This window comes from Bubalus kerabau, chromosome 7 (assembly GCF_029407905.1).
Source record: "Bubalus kerabau isolate K-KA32 ecotype Philippines breed swamp buffalo chromosome 7, PCC_UOA_SB_1v2, whole genome shotgun sequence".
NCBI lineage: Eukaryota > Metazoa > Chordata > Mammalia > Artiodactyla > Bovidae > Bubalus > Bubalus kerabau.
Window position 1 is genome coordinate 95294019 of NC_073630.1, and position 26569 is coordinate 95320587.

Sequence of the window (26569 nt, forward strand, 5' to 3'; positions counted from 1 at the left end):
GGGTGGGCAGAGCTTCCAGAATGTTCTGCCTTTCCTGTGTAGGGAAACAATGGCAAATTCACAAGCGACAGAGCTCAGATCCACTAAATGATAACAAAAGCCCATTAGAGGGGCTGAAGGCGCATACTTTGCACTCTTGCTGGGGGTGGCGGTTGTGTGTTAGGGCTTCCCAGGAGGTGCTAGTTGTAAAGAACCTGCCTGCCAATGCAGGAGACATAAGAGATTTGGGTTCAATCCCTTGGTGGGGAAGATTCCCTGTAGGAGAACCCACAGCAACCCCCTCCAGTATTCTTGCCTGTAGAATCCCACAGGCAGAGGAACCTGGCGGGTTACAGTCCATAGGGTCGCAAAGAGTCGGACTGAAGCCACAGAGCACCGTTGTGTCTTATTCGTTCGTTATCACTATTAAGATACTACTTATCAGTGCCAGACAATGGTCCTTTAAATTGAAGAAACTTCTAAATTGGTAAATTCTTAGGGAGCTCGTATTATAAACGGCTGTTTTCTTGGTGCCCATGAAAAGAGCAAATTAAAAGGCAGATACAAAAAAATATAACTTAAGAATTCCCATATTTTAAAACAAAACTATTTGGAAAGCCTAATTTGTGGTCATGGCTTTCCCTTGATGGGTCTTTAGGGTACTACCAAAAACATTAGGTTAATTAACAGCAACCAGGTTAATTAACAAGGGAATAGGAAACGCTGAGGAGAAAGTCAAGAGACTGCTTCCCAACAAGGTGGCAATTTTATAGGGACTCATCCCAACAGAATAGAAATCACCCCAACAGGATAGAAATCCTTAGATGGTCATTTAAAAATGGGATTTTTTTTAAAAATGGACATTGATGAAATTAAAACAAAGCCTTTAGGGAATTCCCTGGTGGTCTAACAGTTAGGTCTCTAGGCTTTCACTGCCAGTGTCCTGGATTCAATCTCTGATCAGGGAACTAAGATCTCACAAACCACATGGCACAGCCAAACAAACAAACAAACAAAAAAACAAAGGCTCTGAACCAACACCACCTAAAGTTAAATGGGCCAAAGAGGCCTCTATTGGCCCCCTAACAATAAAGGGGCCCCAAACAAGTCTGATTTATTTACCCCAGTTAAAAATTAAAAAAAAAAAATGTTGGAAGAAAATTACACCAAGATACCTGACTAGCAGTTGCTTGGGTTAACATTTGGGACAGTTAATCAAGTTGGGGCTTCCCAGATGGCAAAGTGGTAAAGAATCTGCCTGCCAACACAGAAGCCATAGAAGACTCAGGTTCGATCCTGGGATTGGGAGGATTCCCTGGAGGAGGAAATGGCAACCCATTCCAGTATTCTTGCCTGGAGAATCCCGTGGACAGAGGAGCCTGGAAGACTACAGTCCATGGGGCCCAAAGACTTGGACATGACTGGGCAAGCATGCACAAGCAAGGATTGACAAAAGGGTTCAGTTCAGTTCAGTCGCTCAGTCGTGTCTGACTCTTTGGGACCCCATGAATCGCAGCACGCCAGGCCTCCCTGTCCATCACCAACTCACAGAGTTTACCCACACTCATGTCCATCGAGTTGGTGATGCCATCCAACCATCTCATCCTCTGTCGTCCCCTTCTCCTCCTGCCCCCAATCCCTCCCACCATCAGGGTCTTTTCCAGTGAGTCAACTCTTCACATGAAGTGGCCAAAGTACTGGAGTTTCAGCTGTAGCATCATTCCTTCCAATGAACACCCAGGACTGATCTCCTTTAGGGTGGACTGGTTGGATCTCCTTACAGTCGAAGGGACTCTCAAGAGTCTTCTCCAACACCACAGTTCAAAAGCATCAATTCTTCAGTGCTCAGCTTTCTTCACAGTCCAACTCTCACATCCATACACGACCACTGGAAAAACCATAGCCTTGACTAGGCGGACCTCTGTTGGCAAAGTAATGTCCCTGCTTTTGAATATGCTATTTAGGTTGGTCATAACTTTCCTTCCAAGGAGTAAGCGTCTTTTAATTTCATGGCTGCAATCACCATGTGCAGTGATTTTGGAGCCCCAAAAATAAAGTCTGACACTGTTTCCACTGTTTCCCCATCTACTTCCCATGAAGTGATGGGACCAGATGCCATGATCTTCGTTTTCTGGATGTTGAGCTTTAAGCCAACTTTTTCACTCTCCTCTCGCACTTTCATCAAGAGGCTTTTAGTTCCTCTTCACTTTCTGCCATAAGGCTGGTGTCATCTGCATATCTGAGGTTATTGATATTTCTCCCGGCAATCTTGATTCCAGCTTGTGCTTCTTCCAGCCCAGTGTTTCTCATGATGTACTCTGCATAGAAGTTAAATAAGCAGGGTGACAATATACAGCCTTGACGTACTCCTTTTCCTATTTGGAACCAGTCTGTTGTTGCATGTCCAGTTCTAACTGTTGCTTCCTGACCTGCATATATATGTTTCTCAAGAGGCAGGTCAGGTGGTGTAGTATCCCCATCTCTTTCAGAATTTTCCACAGTTTATTGTGATCCACACAGTCAAACGGGTATCCCTTGGCTAAAGTTAAAGGTATAACAATTGCTAAAAATGAGATAAAAATTTATTTTTTAAAAGTTTGCCTATTTGAATGGGCTTTATGTGAGACGGTTACATCTCTTTTGCCTGATTATATTGTGAGATAAACATTATGTCTCACTAGGGAAAGCTTTCCCTGCCTGGCATTATATCACAGAGCATATATATCTGCCCCTAAGGTAATACTAGTTAAACATATTAAAGGAAACCAATAGAGTTTACCTGAGTCCACACAACATGAAAGAAAACTGGGGCTAATATTCAGGGCTTAGTTAATAAAGGAATAGTGGAGATTTTCCCTTTTTTTTCCACTATGGAAAATTGCTCTGGGTTTGACTTGTGCCTTCAGAAAGAGGACTTTTGTGAAATGCTTTGTGCAAACTTTTGTAGGCAAGATAAAATGAACCCTAGAGTTCTAGAACACAGAACTCCTGATTTCCAGTAGTTGGAAATCTTCCCACTGATTAAACAAAGAAGCAAATTAAAGAAAATGTAGTTGGATGAATGAATTATTTGATACCATTTAGTCAGTAGAACCGGAGAAGGCAATGGCACCCAACTCCAGTACTCTTGCCTGGAAAATCCCATGGACGGAGGAGCCTGGTGGGCTGCAGTCCATGCGGTCACTAAAGAGTCAGACACAACTGAGCGAATTCCCTTTCACTTTTCACTTTCATGCATTGGAGAAGGAAATGGCAACCCACTCCAGTGTTCTTGCCTGGAGAATCCCAGGGACGGGGGAGCCTGGTGGGCTGCCGTCTATGGGGTCGCACAGAGTCAGACACGACTGAAGCGACTTAGCAGCAGCAGGCAGTAGAACAGTTCTCTGGGGAACTGAAAGCAACTGTCCCTGTAAAAAGTCATCTGAGCAAATAAATGTAACTTATTCCAACTGTTCTTTTATAAACTTATATTGTAATACCTGATTTATGACTAAGTTATAAAAAGAAGTTATGAGATCTCTGATTATGTCTGTTACATGTCTGTGTGTACATTATAGATATGTCTCTACCTCCAGACAGTGTCATCAATATTAATTTATAAAGGAGCTCTGGTTAATTGACTTAAAAGTAAGCACTTAGAAATTAAGTATTTCTAACTATATTAGAAATAAACCAAATGAATTTCAGGTTCATGTGATCTGGGAAATATTCAACATTAATACTTGGTTTAACGTTTAAGTTTGTTGGTTTAAATACTATAGATGGACAGGGAGGCCTGGCGTGCTGCAATTCATGGGGTCACAAAGAGTCGGACACGACTGAGCAACTGATCTGATCTGATCTGATCTGACTTACTTTTATTGCACCTAGTCAAATATGTTCATATTATTTCTCTTATAAAATTTATCAGCAAGAAAAATAGCTTGGAATGATGGCTAATTTGGTCTGATGTCTCCTGAAGTTTTCACAGGTAAAATATGATTGTTGAGAATAAACAAATTCAATAGATGCAAATGGGATAAGAACCTTTAGTGAACTCTTTCAGAATTATTATGTTTTACGGTATATCTACTTAAATAAGTTTCTCCAGATTTTTGGTAACCTAAAACTTTTAGAGTTTTGCTAAGTTAAGTTAAATGATGGAAATGTACTAAATATCTAGATCATTCCCAAATAAAGTAAGATATTAAAACAGTACTTACTAAAATTAGGTTTTCTTTTACAGAGAAATTAAAGATTTTAGAAAGTGAAAGTTGCTCAGTTGTGTCCGACCCTTTGCAACCCCATGGACCGTACAGTCCATGAAATTCTTTAGGCCAGAATACTGGAGTGGGTAGCCTTTCCCTTCTCCAGGGGATCTTCTCAACCCAGGGATCGAATCCAGGTCTCCCGCATTGTGGGCGGATGCTTTACCAGCTGAGCCACCAGGGAATCCCATAGAGATATTTAGGACCATTAATAAATATGTTTTGTGCCACCCTGAAAATTTTTCCATAAAAAGGGCACATGTTTTTAAAAAGTATAAGTGGTATTTTATGTTTGTCAATATACAGAATGCTAATGCAAAAGTTCATAATTGCTTACTTCTTAGTTTTCACTAGAAATAAGGTTTTAAAATTTTGTACTGAGGTATACTTGATTCACAATACTGTGTTAGTTTCAGGTGTATGGCAAAGTGATTTAGATAGATATAAATATACATGTATATATGTAGATATATGTGGATATAAATATCCTTTTTCAGATTCTTATCCTTTATAGGTTATTACAAGATACTGAATATAATTTCCTATGCTATACAGTAAGTCCTTATTGTTTATCTACTTTAAATACAGTAGTGTGTATCTGTTAATCTCATACTCCTAATTTATTCCTCCCTACCCCCTTCCCCCTTTGGTAATCATAGTTTGTTTTCTATGTCTGTGAGTTTCTGTTTCATAAATAAGTTAATTTGTTTTTTTTTTAGATACTATATTTATGTGGTATCATATAATATTTGACTTTGACTTACTTCAGTTAGTATGATAATCTCTAGGTTCATCCATGTTGCTGCAAATGGTACTAGTTCATTCCTTTTTTATGGATGAGTAGTATTCTACTACACACACACACACACACACACACACATTATCTTTATCCATTCATCTGTCAGTGGATCTTTAGGTTGCTTCCATGACTTAACTATTGTAAATAGTGCTACTATGAACACTGGGGTACATGTATCTTTTTGAATTAGATTTTTCATCTTTTTTTGGATACATGCCCAGGAGTGGGATTGCTGGATCATACAGTAGTTCTATTTTTAGCTTTTTAAGGAACTTCCATACAATTCTCCATAGTTGCTGTACCAATTTACATTCTCACCAACAGTGAAAGTAGGTACCCTCTTCTTTACACCCTCTCCAGCATTTATTATTTATAAACTTTTTGATGATAGACACTCTGATCTCATTGTAGTTTTGATGTGCATTTCTCTAATAATTAGCAATGTTGAGCATCTTTTCATGTGCCTGTTGGCCATCTGTATATATTCTTTGGAGAAAGAAATTAAAGTTTTAAAGGTTAAGAATTCTAATTAGAAAGATGGTAACGATAACCCTGTATGTGAGACGGCAAGAGAGACACAGATGTATAGAACAGTCTTCTGGACTCTGTGGGAGAGGGAGATGGTGGGATGATTTGGGAGAATGGCATTGAAACATGTATAATATCATATAAGAAATGAATTGCCAGTCCAGGTACGATGCAGGATATAGGATGCTCGGAGCTGGTGCACTGGGATGACCCAGAGGGATGGTACGGGGAGGGAGGTGGGAAGGGGGTTCAGGATGGGGAACACATGTACACCCGCAGCAGATTCATGTTGATGTATGGTAAAACCAATACAATATTGTAAAGTAAAAAATAAATAAATAAATAAATTTTAAAAATTAAAAAAAAAAAAGCTGTTCTAAGAAGGCAAGTAGAATTAACCCAAAACACTTTAAGATGGGAGCCTATCAAAGGGCAAGAGTAATAGAAGTGGGAAATTATGATAAATGGGAATTCAAAAATTAAAGTAAGAAATGAGATGGTTCATCTCTTTCATGAACTAATGGGGACAAAATACTATAAAAGAATAGAGTGCTTCATATATGGCATTTCAAAAGTGAGGTATACTATTTGTATGGTAGCAATAGAGATGCAGGCATAGAGAACAGACTTGCAGACACAGTGGGGTAAGGAGAGGGTGGGCTGAGTTGAAAAAGTAGCCATGAAACATATACATTACCATATATAAAATAAATAATCAGTTGGAATTTGTTGTGTGATGCAGGGAGCTCAACCTGGTGCTCTGTGACAACCTAGAGGGGTGGGGTGGGGTGGGAGGAAAGTTCAAGAGGGAGGGAACATATGTATACCTATGGCTGATTCATGTTGATGTATGGCAGAAACCAACACAACATTGCAAAGCAATTATTCTCCAATTATATTAAAAAAAAGAATTCTAATTAATATATGTAATTAAAACTACACAAATTAATAAGGAAAACATCTTTGTGTGAAAGGGAAAACAATGTAAGGAATGGAAATGCATTTTGTTAAAGGAAAAGAAGGTATTTTGTCCTGGAGAGAGAGGAAGAAAAAGAAAGCATAGGACAAAACCTGAAGACAAAAAAGAAAGTTTTAGAAGCATCGTGGGAAAGAAATCCTGAAAAGAGTTTCATACATGGTCAGGACTGGCTAAAATTAAAATAAAATTTAACCGAGTAAACAAATTTCAACATTAAAAGTTAGTACAAAATCAGAATTTGTTTTTTTCTCTGTGTTAAGAGAACAAAGTTTTCTTGGAATATTGATTTGCTTTTGATAACAGTTTAAAAAAAGTTTCTCTACCTTTTAAGTGATGTGTTGTAACAGTCTGTATTTGCCTTTAAAATCTGTCATTTTGGTTAAGTAAATAAGAGTTTTTCACAGTGACCTATTTGACCAAGTGTTGTAAACCTTTCGATATCTTTGGCAAACTTCCCCAAGTCAATTCTAAATGAAATTCTTTTGACCTCTAGCTAACATTCAAATGCCTTAGAGTGAAGGAGGAAACAGACAGAACAGGCTCCCTCTTGAACGCAGGACTCCATCTTGGGCCGGACTGTGGACTTTGAGCTATATGCCCAGTATCTATGGAAACAACATACCAACTGGAAAACCAGGCCCCCAGAAGGAAGAGCCCCAGGGCTCATACCTAGACTCTCCTTTGCCTAAAAGAACACCCTAATTATCTGTGTAAATGAATAGAATCAAACATTCTATTATGCTTATTGTGGTATGACCACGGGCCTATTGATAATTGTCCCCTGTTAACTACCTAGGCTTAGGGCATATGAATCACCGGTTAACTTTGATTGTATCTTTCTTTTTCCTTTGTGCAGACTAGTTTCAGGGAATCTGGGGAGGTGGGTTTGGGCACACACACTTAGGGTATATAAGGTTTTCACAAAAACTGGTTCAGGTCCTTGGCTAAGAGGAGACTGCCTTGGGCCCACTGGTGTAATAAACTGCACTCCACTATCTGCATTGTCCGAGTGAGTTTGTTTCTTGACTACAACAAGAGGAACCCTAAAACATCTTCAAAGGAGGTATGAAACTAATTAGGTCTATCTGATATGTTAAATTACATGGGAAACATTGTCAAATAAGTGGCTATAATGCATGGGTAAATGTCATTAACATAGTCTAGAAAATCAATGGAATTCTTAAAAATCTAGTATGTCCTGTATGTCCTGGTATAATTTTTCAGTTATGATTCTACTTATTTCTTAAAATGTTGTATTGTCACAGAAATAACCAAGTTTGTCAACTGCACTGTAATCAAATCTTTAATCATGTAATTTAAGTCTTTTGTCATTTATAGACAGCTACTGTTGTACTCTTTGATGCTTTTACAAAAATTAAAATCTTCAAAAAGATTCATAAAAATGAACCATAGGATGCCAGGAAAGTCCCAATGTGGGATTCTTTATTGACACTTTAAACAAGATGTAGCAGCAGGTCTAACAAGCACTATAATATTGAAATATTTATGATCATGGATGATATTTTGAGCAAGAGCTATCATGACACATAACAGTATCTGTGTTTCCCTAATGGTGAAGCCATGGTACTGTAACACTTCTGGGATTTGCCAGGGAGGCCTGGCGCGCTGCGATTCATGGGGTCGCAAAGAGTCGGACACGACTGAGCGACTGATCTGATCTGACACTTTTTGGGGCTTCCTTTGTGGCTCCCCTTGTGGCTCAGACAGTAAAGCGTCTGCCTACAACGCGGGAGACCTGGGTTCGATCTCTGGGTTGGGAAGTTCCCCTGGAGAAGGAAATGGCAACCCACTCTAGTATTCTTGCCTGGAAAATCCCATGGACGGAGGAGCCCAGTAGGCTACAGTCCATGGGGTCGCAAAGAGTTGGACACGACTGAGCGACTGAACTGAACTGAAGATGGGAACATGCGGGAGTACGGTGACAGTGGGACAGCATTTTGCTTCTAGGATTTACTTACCCCACGACCACATCTACAACAGCACAGGAAGGCAGCAGACACCATGGCCCACAACATGTCTTCAGGAAATATTGGACTTCGTTGGGTTATGACTAGAACCTACATCTTTTTTTCAGATGAGGATAACAATGACGGGAACAGGCCCAGAAGACCCAGAGGGAAGACTGTTGGGGTTTTCCTTTAGTTCTCAGGTGAGTTTATTTTTGCAGGGAGTCAGTCATCATCCCCACTCGAAGGAATTCAGTTAAACACAGCAAAAGACAAATACTGTATGATTCCACTTATATGAGGTGTCTACAGTGGTCAAATTCATAGAAACAAGCAGACTGGTGGTTCCTAGGGGCTGAGGGGAGAGGAGGAAGGGGTGTGATATCATGGCTATAACAGCTTCATATCTGCAAGAGGAAAAAGTTCTGCAGGTCTGTTTTTACAACAATATGAATATATTTAAAACTACTGAATTGCACTTCAAAATGGTAAAGATGGTATATTTTCTATTATTTTTTTTTAAATCACCATTAAAAAATGGTTAAAACTGCAAAACAAATAGGACACTCAAAAATCTTAATTCTGGCTCAACTTCAGTCCCCTGGCTGTACACCCTCAAATGCAGGCCTGGCTTAACCTAGTCCATGGAGTTTCTTGAGGCATTAAATGTACAAAAATGCTTTTTAAAATGAGGACCCAAGTGTTGTCTTTTTTTTTTTTTCAAATTCTACTATACAATAATACAGGCTTTCCCTCGTGGCTCAGCTGGTAAAGAATCTGCCTGTAATGCAGAAGACCTGGGTTGGATCCCTGGGTTGGGAAGATTCCCTGGAGAAGGGAAAGGCTACCCACTCCAGTATTCTGGCCTGGAGAATTCCAGGGACTGTATAGTCCATGGAGTTGCAAAGAGTCAGACACGACTGAGCGACTTACACTTCACTTCATAATGATAAAGCCGATCTTTACGATTCTGGGCATTGATTTACACAGACTAAGACAATCCACTAAGACTAATAATAACATGAAACACTTAACTAGCACTAATTCCATGCCAGACACTAATCTAAGTACTTTATAAATATTGACCCATTGACTCGGTCTTCATAACAATCTCATGGTGGAAGTCCTATTTTTATCCCCACTTTATAGATAAGGAAACAGAAGCACAGAGAACTGGTAAGTGGCCGAGGTGAGATTGACAACCGGCCATTTGACTCCAGAGTCAGACCCTTAGCACCTGAGGCAGGGACAGGGAACTTTTATCTCTGAATCCAGCACCGAGACAGTCCTGACTCACAATGATTGAATCAGTCAGCAACCATTTATTGAGCAATCGGTTACGACGGAATCTCGTCGTATTTTTACCACACAGCAGTTCTGAAGAAAGATCTGCTTCCTCTAATATTATTTTTTTTTTAACTTGGTAAAGAGAAACTTTGTTGAAAAGATGTTTGCAAAGGTTGTGGGGGAGGCTACTGTCTTGGAGGTGTGGGAGATATTGCAACAGTGGGGAAAATACTCTGACCATAAGATCCCCAAGCACCTCCCTCTACTAATCTTTCTAAAAAATGATTAAAGAAATTCTAACTCCCCAATGCTTGCAATCGGTGGTCACTGCCAACAACTCTAACCCACTCTGCCACCTGGTTATCTTTTGTACTCAGGAGGGGAGGAGAAAGAAGTAAATAAGAAGAGATAGAAAAACTAGCTTCTACTATATAACACAGGGAACTATATTCAATATCCCATGATAAACCACAACAGAAATGAATATAAAAAAGAATGTACACATATACATTCAGTATAACTGAACTGCTTTGCCGTACAGCACAAATTAGTACATGATAGATCAACTATCATCTCATCTGTGCTTGCTCAGTCGTGTCTGACTCTTTCACAACCCCATGGACTGTAACCCACCAGGCTCCTCTGTCCGTGGAATTTTCCAGACAAGAATACTGGAGTGGGTTGCCATTTCCTTCTCCAGGGCATCTTCCCTACCCAGGGATTAAACCTGGGTCTCCTGCATTGGCAGGCGGATTCTTTACCACTGAGCCATCAGAGAAGCTATAAATCAACTATATTTCAATTAAAAAAGAAAAAGAAGTGACAGAAAGGCCTGTCTTCAGACTAACAATGAATTCTGGGAGCTGGTGTAAGACTAGGTATGTGGGGAGAGAACAAGGGAAAGACCCTAAAGGTCACCATAGAAAATCACATGCATGTGCTTAGTCCCTTCAATCATGTCCAATTCTTTGTGACGCTATGGACAGTAGTCTGCCAGGCTCCTCTGTCCATGGGATTCTCCTGGCAAGAATATTGGAGTGGGTTGCCACGTCCTCCTCCAGGGGACCTTCCCGAACTGGAGATTGAACTCATGTCCGCCTGCATCTCCTGAATTGCAGGCGGATTGTTTACCCACTGAGCCACCAGGGAAGCCATAGAAAATCAGGGGCCACCTTAAAAGGGTAGGGACTGCAAGCAGCTATTCATGGCTTAGTAACCACATTCTCCAGCTCAGGAAGCAGCAGCTGCATTTCTAAACACAACAGGCTGGGACTGGCCCATCCACAAAGCCGTTCATTCACAGCGGTGTGCCCACCACCAGCAGAGCTGCAGACAGATGTAGTCAGAACCTGTGCTTCCCGTGCAGCACGCTGAGGAGACCACTGGGAAGAGACGGGGGCTCAGGCCACAGGGGGCGCCGCTGCGTTTTCTGGTTGGCAGGCAGGCAGGTGCTGAGGACTCACCTGTAAGTGTATGGTCCCACTTCTTCCAACCGAGGGGTCTCCCCGTTGAGGATCTCCTCTGGATTGGTGACATTGAAGAAATAGAACTGGGTGTACACAGGCAGAGGGGGCTTCTTCCAGGAGTCAAAGGTCTCGGAACCGTTCCTTAACACGATATTCTAGAGGAGGACAAAGAGATTTATACAGCATAAGGCTTTGAACACACAGGTGGAGCGAGAGATACCTTCTCCTTTGACCTCCCAGCTCACTTATTTTTTTCACAGGCTGCAGTCTCTTGAGAGCAGGGCCATGCCTTGTGCCAGTATGGAGCCCACAACGCTTATAAGCCATAACAGGTGTTCAATAAATATGTGTGGTAAAGAAAAGCTGCAAGCTAGAGCCATAGCTCATGGATGGAGACATGGCTAAGGCCACAGTTTGAGTACCAACAGGCCTTATTTGCTTTGTTACCAAGAGTCTAGTGGTCAGACAGCTTCCATGGAAGTCAGGACACTCTGAGAAGCTGCATGCATTCCCAGCTCACCCAGCTCGCCCAGGGAACAGGGCCAGAGGGCCAGAAAGCTGGTCCTTCCATTTGAGGTAGAACCATACCCACCCCCGGGGCTTCCCTGGCAGTACAGACATTAAAGAATCTGTGTGTAATGCCAGAGACCCAGGTTTGATCCCCTGGGTCAGAAACCCCTGGAGAGGGAAATGACAACCTACTGCAGTATCCTTGCCTGAAAATTTTCATGGACAGAGGAGCCTGGCGGGTTACGGTCCATGCGGTCACAAAGAGTTGGACGACTGAGTGACTGACACACACCCACTCCTACCACTTCCACCACTAGGGGCTTTAAATGCATTTTCTCATCCAGTGCCCAGCAGACCCCTAGCATAGATTTGCCTATCCCTGATTTAAAAATGAGAAAGCTAAGCTACACTAGTGCTTAGGGTATTCTTTGTCTACAATCTTTCCTTTGTTTCCCACCCTTACTATGTATTATGGTCTAATCTGTGCATGCCCCCCACCAAACAAACTTGTATATTGAAGTCCTAACCCCTAGTACCTCAGAATGTGACTGTATTTGGAAACAGGGTCTTTTATTTTTTAAAATATTTATTTATTTGGCTGTGTCGGGTCATTGTTGTGTTGCCCAGACCTCTCTCTAGTTGTGGCACCCAGGCTCTGCAGTGTGGGGCTCAGCTGCCCCAGAGCATATGGGATCTTAGTTCCCCAACCAAGGATCGAACCCACATCCCCTGCACTGGAAGGTGGGTTCTTAACCTCTGGACCACCAGAGATTCCCTGGATACAGGGTCTTTAAAGAGAAATGAAAGGTTAAAGAAGTCATTAGGGTGGGCTGTGATCCAATATAAAGGATGTCCTTATAAGAAGAAGAGATTAGGATATGCTAAGTCGCTTCAGTCGTGTCCGACTCTGTGCGACCCCATAGACAGAAGCCCACCAGGCTCCCCCGTCCCTGGGATTCTCCAGGCAAGAACACTGGAGTGGGTTGCCATTTCCTTCTCCAGTGCATGAAAGTGAAAAGTGAAAGGGAAGTCGCTCAGTCGTGTCTGACTCTTTATTTTCTCCTTGATGAGATCATGTATTTTCCAAATTTTTATAATGAATAAAAAAAAAAACCTTAACATTGAGAAAAAAAAATTGGGGGGTGGTGTGCCACACGGCATGTGGGATCTTACTTCCCCAACCAGGGATTGAACCTGTGCCCATGGCAGTGGACATGTGGAGTCCCAACCACTGGACAGCTAGGGAACTCCCAACGCTGAGAAAAATTTTTAAAGGAAGAGAGGAAAAGGAGATCTACGGATAAAGAGAGTATAAGTCCACTAATGAAACAATAACTAGATTGCATACGAAGCAGCTAATGACATCACCTGAAACCCCTCTAGTGGTGAGGATCTGAATCATAATAAACAGAGACATTGGCCTCAAAACAGGATGGAAACCACGCCCTGTGACACAGCACACCACCGGATGCCAAGGTTTTAGTAGTCCAGGCCTCCAATTTAACAGAAGTGGAGCTGTAAGGGAACTTAATGATATGACTCTAGTATTCAGTGGAAAATATCTCAAGACTCTGCAGGGAAAAACAAAGTGGTGCTGAAATAAAATGCATGCAGAAAACCCAAGCTTGTCAGAGCAAATACGGTCGTCTAGAGGGCTGGAAATCAATTCCTATCCGGAGTCGGCCAGGTCACAGGACTGGGGGCTCCTTGTGGTTTGGCACCAGCTGGAACATCTAATCATCCGATTTTTATCCAAACAGCACATTAGTGAAATATTCCTGGCCTTTACTATCAGTACTGATTTACCAATTTGAGGTCAGATTGGTGAGATGGAAAAATTTAAAGAGAAACCACAAAAACCCTTTCCTTCCAAGCTTGGGATCCAGTTCAGACTCACTTGTTGGGGAAACACCCCCCTTCCATTCCCCCCACCCCTGCCACACACACATTAATCTCTCCCCACCCCAGCCATAGAGCAGCCTAATTGATCATTTTAGGCAGTTTTTTTTTTTTTTTTTTTTAAGAGCTTTGTGGTGTTTTATATTATCTTCTAAATGGGAGTCTTAGCTATCTGAGAGGACCAAGGGAGAGAGTCAGACCCAGAAAGAGAGAGAGGAGATAGCAGCTGACAGAGGCTGACCAGATAGAACCCAGAGGCCATGGAAGGACAAGGAAGGGTCTGTGTCCCTTCATATCAGAGCCAGGCTCTATATGGTAACTCTATGCGATAGAGATATACCAGAGTTTCTCTGGTATAAAGTGCACACACAGCCCCTAGAAACAGCTCAGTTAACACTGAACAAAACCTACCTAAAACTGGTATGTTAACTATGAAAAGTGTAACACGGAAATCTACTACTGTGGGCAGGAATCCCTCAGAAAAAAGAGAGTAGCCATCATGGTCAACAAGAGTTCGAAATGCAGTACTTGGAAGCAATCTCAAAAGCAAGAGAATGATCTCCGTTCGTTTCCAAGGCAAACCATTCAATATCACAGTGATCCAAGCCTATGCCCCAACCAGTAATGCTGAAGAAGCTGAAGTTGAACGGTTCTATGAAGACCTATAAGACCTTTTAGAACTAACAGCCAAAAAAGATGTCCTTTTCATTATAGGGGACTGGAATGCAAAAGTAGGAAGTCAAGAAACACCTGGAGAAACAGGAAAATTTGGCCTTGGAATATGGAATGAAGCAGGGCAAAGACTAATAGAGTTTTGCCAAGAAAATGCACTGGTCATAACAAACACCCTCTTCCAACAACACAAAAGAAGACTCTATACATGGACATCACCAGATGGTCAACACCAAAATCAGATTGATTATATTCTTTGCAGTCAAAGATGGAGAAGCTCTATACAGTCAACAAAAACAAGACCAGGAGCTGACTGTGGCTCAGATCATGAACTCCCTATTGCCAAATTCAGATTTAAATTGAAGAAAGTAGGGAAAACCACTAGACCATTCAGGTATGACCTAAATCAAAGCCCTTATGATTATACAGTGGAAGTGAGACATAGATTTAAGGGCCTAGATCTGATAGATAGAGTGCCTGATGAACTATGGACTGAGGTTTGTGACACTGTACAGAAGACAGGGATCAAGACCATCCCCATGGAAAAGAAATGCAAAAAAGCAAAATGGCTGTCCGGGGAGGCCTTACAAATAGCTGTGAAAAGAAGAGAAGCAAAAAGCAAAGGAGAAAAGGAAAGATATAAGCATCTGAATGCAGAGTTCCAAAGAATAGCAAGAAGAGATAAGAAAGCCTTCCTCAGCTATTGATGCAAAGAAATAGAGGAAAACAACAGAATGGGAAAGATTAGAGATCTCTTCAAGAAAATCAGAAATACCAAGGGAACATTTCATGTCAAGATGGGCTCGATAAAGGACAGAAATGGTATGGACCTAACAGAAGCAGAAGATATGAAGAAGAGGGGGCAAGAATACACAGAAGAACTGTACAAAAAAGATCTTCATGATGCAGATAATCACAATGGTGTGATCACTCACCTAGAGCCAGATATCCTGAAATGTGAAGTCAAGTGGGCCTTAGAAAGCATCACTACAAATAAAGTTAGTGGAGGTGATGGAATTCCAGTGGAGCTATTTCAAATCCTGAAAGATGATGCTGTGAAAGTGCTGCACTCAATATGGCAGCAAACTTGGAAAACTCAGCAGTGGCCACAGGACTGGAAAAGGTCAGTTTTCATTCCAATCCCAAAGAAAGGCAATGCCAAAGAATGCTCAAACTACCACACAATTGCACTCATCTCACACGCTAGTAAAGTAATGTTCAAATTCTCCAAGCCTGGCTTCAGCAATACGTGAACCATGAACTTCCAGATGTTCAAGCTGGTTTTAGAAAAGGCAGAGGAACCAGAGATCAAATTGCCAACATCCGCTGGATCATGGAAAAAGCAAGAGAGTTCCAGAAAAACATCTATTTCTGCTTTATTGACTATGCCAAAGCCTTTGACTGTGTGGATCACAATAAACTGTGGAAAATTCTTCAAGAGATGGGAATACCAGAACACCTGACCTGCCTCTTGAGAAATTTGTATGCAGGTCAGGAAGCAACAGCTAGAACTGGACATGGAACAACAGACTGGTTCCAAATAGGAAAAGGAGTACGTCAAGGCTGTATAGTATACTGTCACCCTGCTTATTTAACTTATATGCAGAGTACATCATGAGAAATGCTGGGCTGGAAGAAGCACAAGCTGGAATCAGGATTGCCGGGAGAAATATCAATAACCTCAGATATGCAGATGACACCACTCTTATGGCAGAAAGTGAAGAGGAACTCAAAAGCCTCTTGATGAAGGTGAAAGAGGAGAGTGAAAAAGTTGGCTTAAAACTCAACATTCAGAAAACGAAGATCATGGCATCCGGTCCCATCACTTCATGGGAAATAGATGGAGAAACAGTGTCAGACTTTATTTTTTGGGGCTCCAAAATCACTGCAGATGGTGATTGCAGCCATGAAATTAAAAGACACGTCCTCCTTGGAAGGAAAGTTATGACCAACCTAGATAGCATATTCAAAAGCAGAGACATTACTTTGCCAACAAAGGTCTGTCTAGTCAAGGCTATGGTTTTTCCTGTGGTCATGTATGGATGTGAGAGTTGGACTGTGAAGAAAGCTGAGCGCCAAAGAATTGATGCTTTTGAAGTGTGGTGTTGGAGAAGACTCTTGAGAGTCTCTTGGACTGCAAGGAGATCCAACCAGTCCATTCTGAAGGAGATCAGCCCTGGGATTTCTTTGGAAGGAATGATGCTAAAGCTGAAACTCCAGTACTTTGGCCACCTCATGCAAAGAGTTGACTCATTGGAAAAGACTCTGATGCTGGGAGGGATTGGGGGCAGGAGGAGGAGGGGATGAGAGAGGATGAGATGGCTGGATGGCATCACTGACTCGATGGACGTGAGTCTGAGTGAACTCCGGGAGTTTGTGATGGACAGGGAGGCCTGGCGTGCTGCGATTCATGGGGTTGCAAAGAGTTGGACACGACTGAGCAACTGAACTGAACTGAACTGAGAGGATTTTGAATTGGAGGCCTGGACTACTAAAAACTTGGCATCCTGTGGTGTGTCTCCTATAGATACCTTTCAAGTTATCTGCTTCCATTCAAATAAAAACCTTTCTCTTACCCAGAAATTTCCAGAAAAATGCAGGGCAATAATTTCTCCTCCTTTGTGAAGTCCTTGACAATCCCCCTTAACTGGATGAGTCATCCATTTTTTTTGATTCTCATAACACATTATATAGGAATTCCTTAGGGAAAAAAGTGCTCAGGATGGAAAACATCTTCTAAAAAACTGAAGTTAATCAGAAGCAACATGACACAGGTGATATTAGCAGCCAAAAACGAGAAGTGCAGCTACTCAATATCGGAACATATTAGATTACCTATTGGTGCTGACCTACAGAAAAAGAGTAGGGTTTTGTTTTTTTCTTTAATCCTCACCACTCCTCCAGGACAATGCAGGTTTTGGAGAAATATTGGTTCAGGCAACAAAACATAGTAGAAGAAAACTATACTTTCCATCAGCTTTGCTTATAAGATGCTGGGAGAGAAGACCATGATGTGGGGCAACCAGAGAGCAGAAGAGAGGCATGAACAGTCACAGCCAAAGCCACAGTCAAGCTCCTGAGACAGCAGCTCGACAGCTCCAAGTCCAAGGAGCCCTTAAAGGGTACCCAGAGGAAGCAGTTGTCCCCTGCCATTTCGGCCACATTCAGAAAAGAAAGAAAGAAAGTGAAGTCACTCAGTCGTGTCCAACCCTTTGTGACTCCATGGATTGTAGCCTACCAGGCTTCTCTGTCCATAGGATTTTCCAGGCAAGAGTACTAGAGTGGGTTGCCATTTCCTTCTCCAGGGGATCTTCCCGATCCAGGGATTGAACCCGGGTTTCCCACATTGTAGACAGACTCTTTTACCATCTGAGCCACCAGGGAAGATATGAGAAGCCACCACATTCAGATACGAGAAAGCAATTCAGACAGATACATTAGAGTCAGAAACACACAGATCGAGCACCTATTAGTTTCTGTATCTTATTGGTAATCCAGCACCCTAATTTGTGCTTCCCTGGTGGCTCAGACGGTAAAGCGTCTACCTGCAATGTGGGAGACCCAGGTTCAATCCCTAGGTCGGGAAGATTCCCTGGAGAAGGAAATGGCAACCCACTCCAGTACTCTTGCCTGAAAAATTCCATGGACGGAGGAGCCTGGTAGGCTACAGTCCATGGGGTCACAAAAAGTCGGACACAACTGAGCAACTTCACTTTCACTTTTTTCAGCACCCTAAAGAGCTAAGGGGCTTCCCAGGTTGCACTAGTGGTAAAGAACCTGCCTTCCAAGGCAGGAGATGTACGAGACACGGGTTCAATTCCTGGGTCGGGAAGATCCTCTGGAGGAGGGCACGGCAACCCACTCCAATATTCTTGCCTGGAGAATCCCATCGACAGAGGAGCCTGGCGGACTACAGTTCATAGACTCACAAAGAGTCGGACAAGACTGAAGTGACTTAGCACACACACACAAAGAGCTAAACGCAGCCAGTTCCTTTTGTGGGTGGGGAAAAAAAAAATCTGTGTCCCTCCATGATCTCTTTTCAGAACAATTATTTAAAGCAATGCTATTACCATGGTTTTCTTGCAAAGTATAGAACTATGCATTCAATGCATCCAAACACAGTATGTGTGTGTGCCAGGCATTGCAGGTTCGGGATCCCTAGCAACCAGATCCCTGGTTTCTGTGTTCCAGGAGTTTACCTTCTATTTGGGTGATGGTGATATACACATGCAAGATAATTAACAATGTAAAGTAGCAGGTAATAAATGGCCAATGAGCACACCAAACAGTGGTCTCTGTAGTGTTTAGACAATGAATTCTACAAACTGAGATGGAGAAGGGTAGGGCTTAATGTGAGCCAGGAAGAAGGAATAAAAATTTGGCAAGCAGAGAAGTTCATGGGGGTGGATGCCTTCTGGACAGCTGGGGTTGATTCCACTATCCTGTCTGGCTGACAGAGTGAGCCCTTCCTCTGTGCTTGATCTATGTCCATCTCTTCTGGAGCCCTCCGTTTAATCAGAAAGAGTGGATATGGAGAATGAGGCAGTAAAAGATCCAGAGGAGTGATGGTATTAGGTCTGACTGGGTGTGGGTTTTATAGGGAGCAGGGAGAGTCATTTAGAGAGGTACATTGGGGTCACAGAAGTCTAGATTTTATCTGATGTATAAGGAAAGAGTATGGAAGGTTTCTGAGCTGCAGAATACTATCAAGAGCCAAGGGTTGTGTTGTCACTTTATCTCATCCAATCCTCTTAATGGAAGTGCTGGAGAAGACTCTTGAGAGTCCCTTGGACAGCAAGGAGATCAAACCAGTCAATCCTGAAGGAAATCAACCCTGAATATTCATTAGAAGGGCTGATGTTGAAGCTGAAGCTCCGATACTTTGGCCACCTGATGTGAAGAGCCAACTCATTGGAAAAGACTCTGAGAAAGATTGAAGGCAGGAGGAGAAGGGGGTGACAGAGGAGGAGATGGTTGGATGGCATTATCAACTCAATGGGTCGAGTTTAAGCAAACTCAGATAGTGAGGGACAGGGAAGCCTGGTGTGTTGTAGCCCATGGGGTCACAAAGAGTAGTTGGACACGACTTAGTGACTGAACAACAACAATCCTCTTAGTAGTCTTTAAAAGGAAAATCATCTTCCTTGTTTTACATCTCAGGAGAACAAAGCTCAAAGAGGTTAGGTGAATGCCTGGCATCTACTGTACTGGTAGAGGGTGCAGCCTGCCTCCCAGGCCAGGACTCACAGCAAACCTGTGCTCCTGGCAATGCTGAATTTTACCAGAGCCTTGTACTCCTGGAAGACAGCAATGGTTCTAGAATCTTTGCTTCTGTGTTCTGGGAAATAGCTGGCTTCAAAGAAACACCCTTCCCTGTATGACTTAGAATCACAGATGTCTCTCTTGTTTACCTAAGACAAGGCCAGACGCTGACCCTCCAGATTCCCATTTTTTGCCTCATAATCAATTAGCTGGACAGCCTGACCCCACTGATCAGTGGTAGCCAAATGTCTGCATGGTGACTACCATTAATAACACTGTGCTGTACACTTGGGGCTTCCCTGGTGGCTCAGTGGTAAAGAATCAGCCTGCAAATGCCAGAGACCTGGGTTTGATCCCTGGGTCGTGAAGATTCCCTGGAGAAGGGAATGGCAACCCACTGCAGTGTTCTTGCTTGGAAAATCCTATGGACAGAGGAGCCTGGTAGGCTACAATCCATGGGATTGCAAAGAGTCAGATACAACTGAGCACGCACATGCACAGGCCTCAATAAAGCTGGGTAAAAAAAATGCTTGTTAATCAAACTTCAGGTTTCTCTCCTTTCCAGCTGCAAGAATGCCTCATAAAAGGAAAAGCCTTCTGGTTAACTCTCAGGGTCCTGAAGATCATACAGTCAGATGTACTCCCAAATGCAAGATCCCCTCCCCCTACCACCAGGTCCTTTCTCCTTTACAATAATCCTTCTAAACAGCCTCTCCTTATCAAAGTCAGATTTGTGTTTTATCTGACACTCCTAACTATTGTGCCAGGCTGCCTATTTTGCATTGACACAGGCGAGACGTATTTTGGAAGCTTACACTGGCACTTTATGGCAAATAGATGGGGAAACAATGGAAACAGTGACAGACTTTATTTTTGGGGGCTCCAAAATCACTGCAGATGGTGACTGCAGCCATGAAATTAAAAGACGCTTGCTCCTTGAAAGAAAAGCTATGAGCAGCCTAGGCAACATATTAAAAAGCAGAGACATTGCTTTGCCGACAAAGGTCCATCTAGTCAAAGCTATGGTTTTTCCAGTGGTCATGTACAGATGTGAGAGTTGGACCATAAAGAAAGCTGAGTGCTGAAGAATTGATGCTTTTGAACTGTGGTATTGGAGAAGACTCTTGAGAGTCCCTTGGACTGCAAAGAGATCAAACCAGTCAATCCTAAAGGAAATCAGTCCTGAATATTCATTGGAAGGACTGATGCTGAAGCTGAAGCTCCAATACTTTGGCCACCTGATGCAAAGAACTGACTCATTGGAAAAGACCCTGATGCTGGGAAAGATTGAAGGCAGGAGGAGAAGGGGGTGACAGAGGATGAGATGGCTGGATGGCATCACCGACTTGATGGACAAGAGTTTGAGCAAGCTCCGGGAGTTGGTGATGGACAGGGAAGCCTGGTGTGCTGCAGTCCATGGGGTTGCAAAGGGTCGGACATGACCGAGCAACTGAACTAACTGAACTAACACTGGCACACGTGAGAAGGAGGGCTTGGCTAAGATTGTTATAAGGATTAAATGAGGCTTAAGCAGAGTGCTTATCTCCAGTCACACTCGAAATACTCAGTAAATGGTGACTGTGATGTTGACTATCACCATCTTCAGATTGGGGATGAGAGGGTTCCAGATTTTGTCTGAAGAAAGAAAGGAATCATGTCACTTCCATGAGTCTCCTCAAGTATAGACAACCCAACAAATGTTAAACAAAAGAGAAAAGAAAGAAAAAAAAGTTTTTAGTCACTATCTTCATAAAATATCCTACATAAGGTTCAGTTAAAGTTGAAATAACGAGGAGTTAGCATAAAATTGGAAATAACTAAAATGTTGAACAGGACAAGAATGACTTAGTAAATTATAATAATTCACAGACTAGAGTAGAAAGCAATCATTAGGATTATAAAAACTACTACACAGAAATAAGAAACATGCTCATGATTTATGTTAACTGGTAAAAGCAGACAATGCAAAATATGTATAAGTGTGGACAAAACCAGCAGATAAAATGCAAACATGAAAACTTATAGGGGGGGTGCTATATAGTAATGTTACAATTTCAATTTTTTAGCTATCTTCAAAATCATCAAGCCTTCACTAGATGTCTAATAGCATTCATCTCTATAGAACAGGGTTAGGCGGGGTCTTCCATTCTCTCTGTGATGTTTCTCTGCACTGTTTGGATTTTTTTTACAAAAAAAAGCTACTTCCATAAGCAGAAAAAATAACTGTTCCCTTAAACATATTTTTTAAAGTGAAAAAATCTAAGGAACTCAATTCTATAAAATATATTAATTAGACCCCCAAGGGAAGGCAGAAGTGGATACAGAGGACTAATTTCATCTAGCTTTGCCTCTGTCCTTGCAAAACAAAGGCGAGGCTGATGCCTCATCAGCTGTGGTCAGCTCTGCCTCACCAGGGCCAAGGGCCTCCATCCCCCACACTGGGCTTTGCAGTATTGCTCCTCCTACTATTGTCAGGATAGTTGATGTAACACTCTGTATTCCTGGCCAGCTTTTTCTGACAAGATATGGATGCTTGCTCATTTCAGAGTGAGAAAGGACTTGCTGCGGCAACATGGACAGACCTAGAGATTATCACACTAAGCGGAGTAAGTCAGAGAAAGATAAACATTATATGATTTCACTTATACATGGAATATAAAAAGCAATACAAATGACCTTATTTACAAAACAGAAGCAGACTCATAGAAATAGAAATTTATGGTTAGCAAAGAGCGGGGCAGGAATGGAGAGGGATAAACTGGAAGTATGGGATTAACAGACGTATGCTTGTCTATATAAAAAATATAAACAAGGAGGACTAACTGTATAGCACAGGAACTATATGCAATATTTTGTAATAAGCTATAATGGAAAAGAACTGAAAAAAGAATACGTATATGTATATACACACATACTGAATCACTTTGCTGTACATCTGAAACTAACACAATACTATAAATCAACTACACTTCAATAGAAAACAAAGAAAGGATTTGCAGCCTCATTTATTTATTAAAGTAAAGAAAATCATCTCAGAATTATCCATCCCCAAAGAGCCAGTCAGTGTGAGTTAACAGATGGTAAACAGCCTGAGTTTATCTTGCCTGGTTTGCATCCAGTTTAGGTAAAAAAAAAACAGTCCGAAGACAAGAGGAAGAGTTCCCAGAAAGAAGAAAGGCAAACTCGTTCCCAGAGGGGAGGGTAAAACTGGCTGTTCTCATGACAGTCTGACTTGAACTTACTTCTCCAAGTTTCAAGTTGATGACAAAGTTTCAGGATGGAAATAAACATCTGGTCGACTGGAGTCCTACGCTAAGCAAACCAAATAAAAACCTAACAACAACAAAAACACCAATGCCTGACAGCTTGCCAGAGCCACACTGACAGCAGGTGCTGTTACAATCGGGACTTCTCCTCACTGTAGGCCTCCACCCCTACCCCCGTCACTCTTAGCTGAGTCAACATCCTTACAAGCCTCACACCATCTTTGACTTTGAATCCACCCAAATTTTGCTCTCAAGAGTATTGGTTTTTTCTGTACTTTTTTATTTGGCCATGCCCTCAGCAGTGAAAGTGGAGAGTCCTAACCACTGGACCTCCAGGGAATTCCCTCCTGCACCTTTAACGTGTCCCTTGGTGCCCAACCTCCCCACTCACAATGGCCTTCAAGGAACCTAGCGTACACTGTAAATCCCAGAGTAGATGGTGTGGGGTGTGTACGTGTACACACTAAGTAGAGAGGAGGAATGAGAGAACAGAAGGCAGTTTATAAATACAGCTGCCAACGTTTCTAAAACAGTTGCTTCTTTATTTTTATCTCCTTCCCTGATGTTCAATTCAGAGAAGGACAATTATCATTACTACCAGGCTGCTACTGACTCAAAGTCTCCAGGAGGCAGGAGCTCTGCTGGGCATTATGGACACTTTAAGCCTTCCATTGGCCCCACAAGCTAAGAATTCCCATTTTGCTGGTAAGGAAATGGGGGCACCAGCTTTCCCAGACTCACAGAGCCAGTTGAGTCAAGTCAAATCCCACCAAGTCTAGGTCTGTGGGTTTACAAAGTCCATGCTTGACCGCTCTAGGAGCTGCTACCCCTTCACACTTCCAGAGTACAGCTGCCAGATTTAGTGAATAAAAACACAGGATGTCCAAGGATATCCCAAATATCGCATGCATGCGTGCCAAGCTTCAGTTATGTCCAACTCTGTGCAACACTATGGACTATAACCGGCCAGGCTCCTCTGTCCATGGGATTTCCCAGGCAGGAATACTGGAGTGAGCTGCCATGCCTTCCTCCAGGGCATCATCCTGACCCATGGATAGAATCCACATCTCTTATGGTTCCTGCATTGGCAGGAGGGTTCTTTACCACTAGTGCCACTTGGAAAGCTCAAAATATTGCACAGGCTATGTCAAAAATGCTTTAATTCTTAAGGATGCAATGCTGAAGAATTCAGGGGCAAAGTGTTGTAATATCTGCAACTTGCATTCAAAAAATTCAAGGAAGAGTATATAAGAGAAAGATGAAGTCAGCACAGCAGGATGCTAACAACTGATAAACTGAAGAGAATCAAAATATTGCTTAGACATACTCACTAAAATATTATCTGAAGTTTATCTGAAATTCAAATATAACTAGGCATCCTGAATTTTATCTGGCAACCCACCCCAGAAAGACTGTGAAACTGTGGAGAAACCATCACTTGGGCTCTAAGACCTCCCTGGGCCACTAGATAACCCTGCAACCAGCAGAGTCTTCCACTTATGCTAAATTAAAAATCAGCATAAGGTCCCAAATCAGTTTTACCATGTGACTTTGGATAGTGCAGAACATGATGAATTTTTCCAGGTGTAATGTGGTAATACTACCATCAGAAGAAATATTGGAGGGACTTCCCTGGTGGTCCAGTGGTTAAGAATCCACTTGCCATTGAAACATGTATAATATCATATAAGAAACGAATCGCCAGTCCAGGTTCGATGCAGGATACAGGATGCTTGGGGCTGGTGCACTGGGATGACCCAGAGGGATGGTATGGGGAGGGAGGTGGGAGGGGCGTTCAGGACGGGGAACACATGTACACCCGTGGCGGATTCATGTTGATGTATGGCAAAACCAATACAATATTGTAAAGTAATTAGCCTCCAATTAAAACAAATAAATTTAAATTTTAAAAAATACAAAAAGAAAAAAAAGGAATCCACTTGCCAATGCAGGGGACGTGGGTTTGATCCCTGGTCTGGGAATTAAGATCCCACATACCTCAGAGCAACCAAGCCTGTGCACCACAACTACTGAGCCCACGAGCCCTAGAGCCCGTGCTCTGCAACAAGAGAAGCCGCTGCAGTGGGAAGCCTACACACCACAGCCAGAGAGTAGCCCCACTCACGGCACCTAGAGAATGCCAGTGTGCAGCAACAAAAACCCAAAGCAGCCAAAATAAAATACATAAATAAGTATTTAAAAAAGAGAAATATTGTAAAGATGATTGAGTTATGTGGTCAATCTGCCACGTCAAAGCCAGGTCAATCATCTGGACTGAAAAACCTTTCGGTTAATTTGCCAATATGCATATACTGAGAGCTTTCTCTGTGCCCAGCAAGCATAGGCCCTGTTTCAAGAAGACATTCAGCTAAGGACATAACACTGACATGCACGTAACAGTGGACGTTCATGTGCACGGCCCAAAGAAGGGCTATGCCTGAAATTACCGGGATAATATCAGTTGTTTGGATCCATGGGTTTCCCTGATGGCTCAGACAGTCAAGAATCTGCCTGCAATGCGGGAGACCTGGCTTCGATCCCTGGGTCGGGCAGTTTCCATGGAGAAGCAAATGGCAACCCACTCCAGTAGTCTGGCCTGGAAAATGCCATGGACAGAGGAGCCTGGCAGGCTAAGTCCATGGGGTCACAAAAAGCTGGACATGACTGAGGGACCTACACTTTCATCCTAAAATTCCCATCTGGATACCTCGCAGGCTACTCAACATCAATGTGACCAAAAAAGGGGCTCATGATTTCTCCCCGAATCACTCAGTCCTACTGATGAGAGGAGTCCTACCTTGTCCTCCTCTCCATGTCTTTTCCTGTCCCTTTCTCATTACTGGGCTTCCCTGGTGGCTCAGACAGTAAAGAATCTGCCTGTAATGCAGGAGACCTGGCTTCGATCCCTGGGTCGGGCAGTTTCCGTGGAGAAGCAAATGGCAACCCACTCCAGTATTCTGGCCTGGAGGAATTTCATGGACACAGGAGCCTGGCGGGCTACAGTCCATTGGGTTGCAAAGAGTTGGACATGATGGAGCGACTAACACTCTCACTTTCATTTCATTACTGGCAAGGACTGCGGTGATACGGTTCAGTTTTAGGTAGTCTCCCAACTGGCACCCTTTTCTCCAGCTTTGCCCCTTTCAAAGGTATTATCTACATCAGCTTCCAAAGAGTTCCATAAAAAGTGCCTATCAGGGCAGACACTCTCCCCACTGCTAACAGGATAAACTCTGAGGTCCTGATGCAGCCCAAGACGTCAGTCCATGGGACCTGACTCAGCCCATCACCTGCCATCCCAACAGGCCCTTTAAGAACGAGCAACATGGAGTGTTCCACCTTCTCCCAGGTATGACTGGATTAGCTGCTTCTGCTGAGAGGTGTTGCTCAGTCATGTCTGACTCTTTGTGACTCCATGGACTGTAGCCCGCCACGCTCATCTGTCCATGGAATTCTCCAAGCAAGAATACTGGAGTGGGTTGCCATTTCCTTCTCCAGGCAATCTTCCCAACCCAGGAATTGAACCTGGGTCCTCTGCATTACAGGCAGATTCTTTACTGTCTGAGCCACCAGGGAAGCCCATGACTTGGTACAGCCACAAGACACAACACATCCACAGCAGCCTGATGGAGATCTTTCGGGAAAGCAGCAGAAGGATGGCTGAGGAATCAGCTGTCCTGATAAAAGCCACATGGAGATGATAAG

At 42.7% G+C, this 26569-nt stretch overlaps 1 protein-coding gene across 1 annotated transcript in view; it reads right to left on the minus strand.

Moving 5' to 3' along the window:
• SCARB2 (scavenger receptor class B member 2) overlaps positions 1 to 26569 on the minus strand; it is a 79394-nt gene that overhangs the window by 41913 nt on the left and 10912 nt on the right. The window contains exon 2 of the mRNA XM_055588828.1: positions 11250 to 11407. Coding sequence (XP_055444803.1) covers positions 11250 to 11407 — 158 coding nt within the window. The remainder of the gene's footprint in view (positions 1 to 11249; positions 11408 to 26569) is intronic.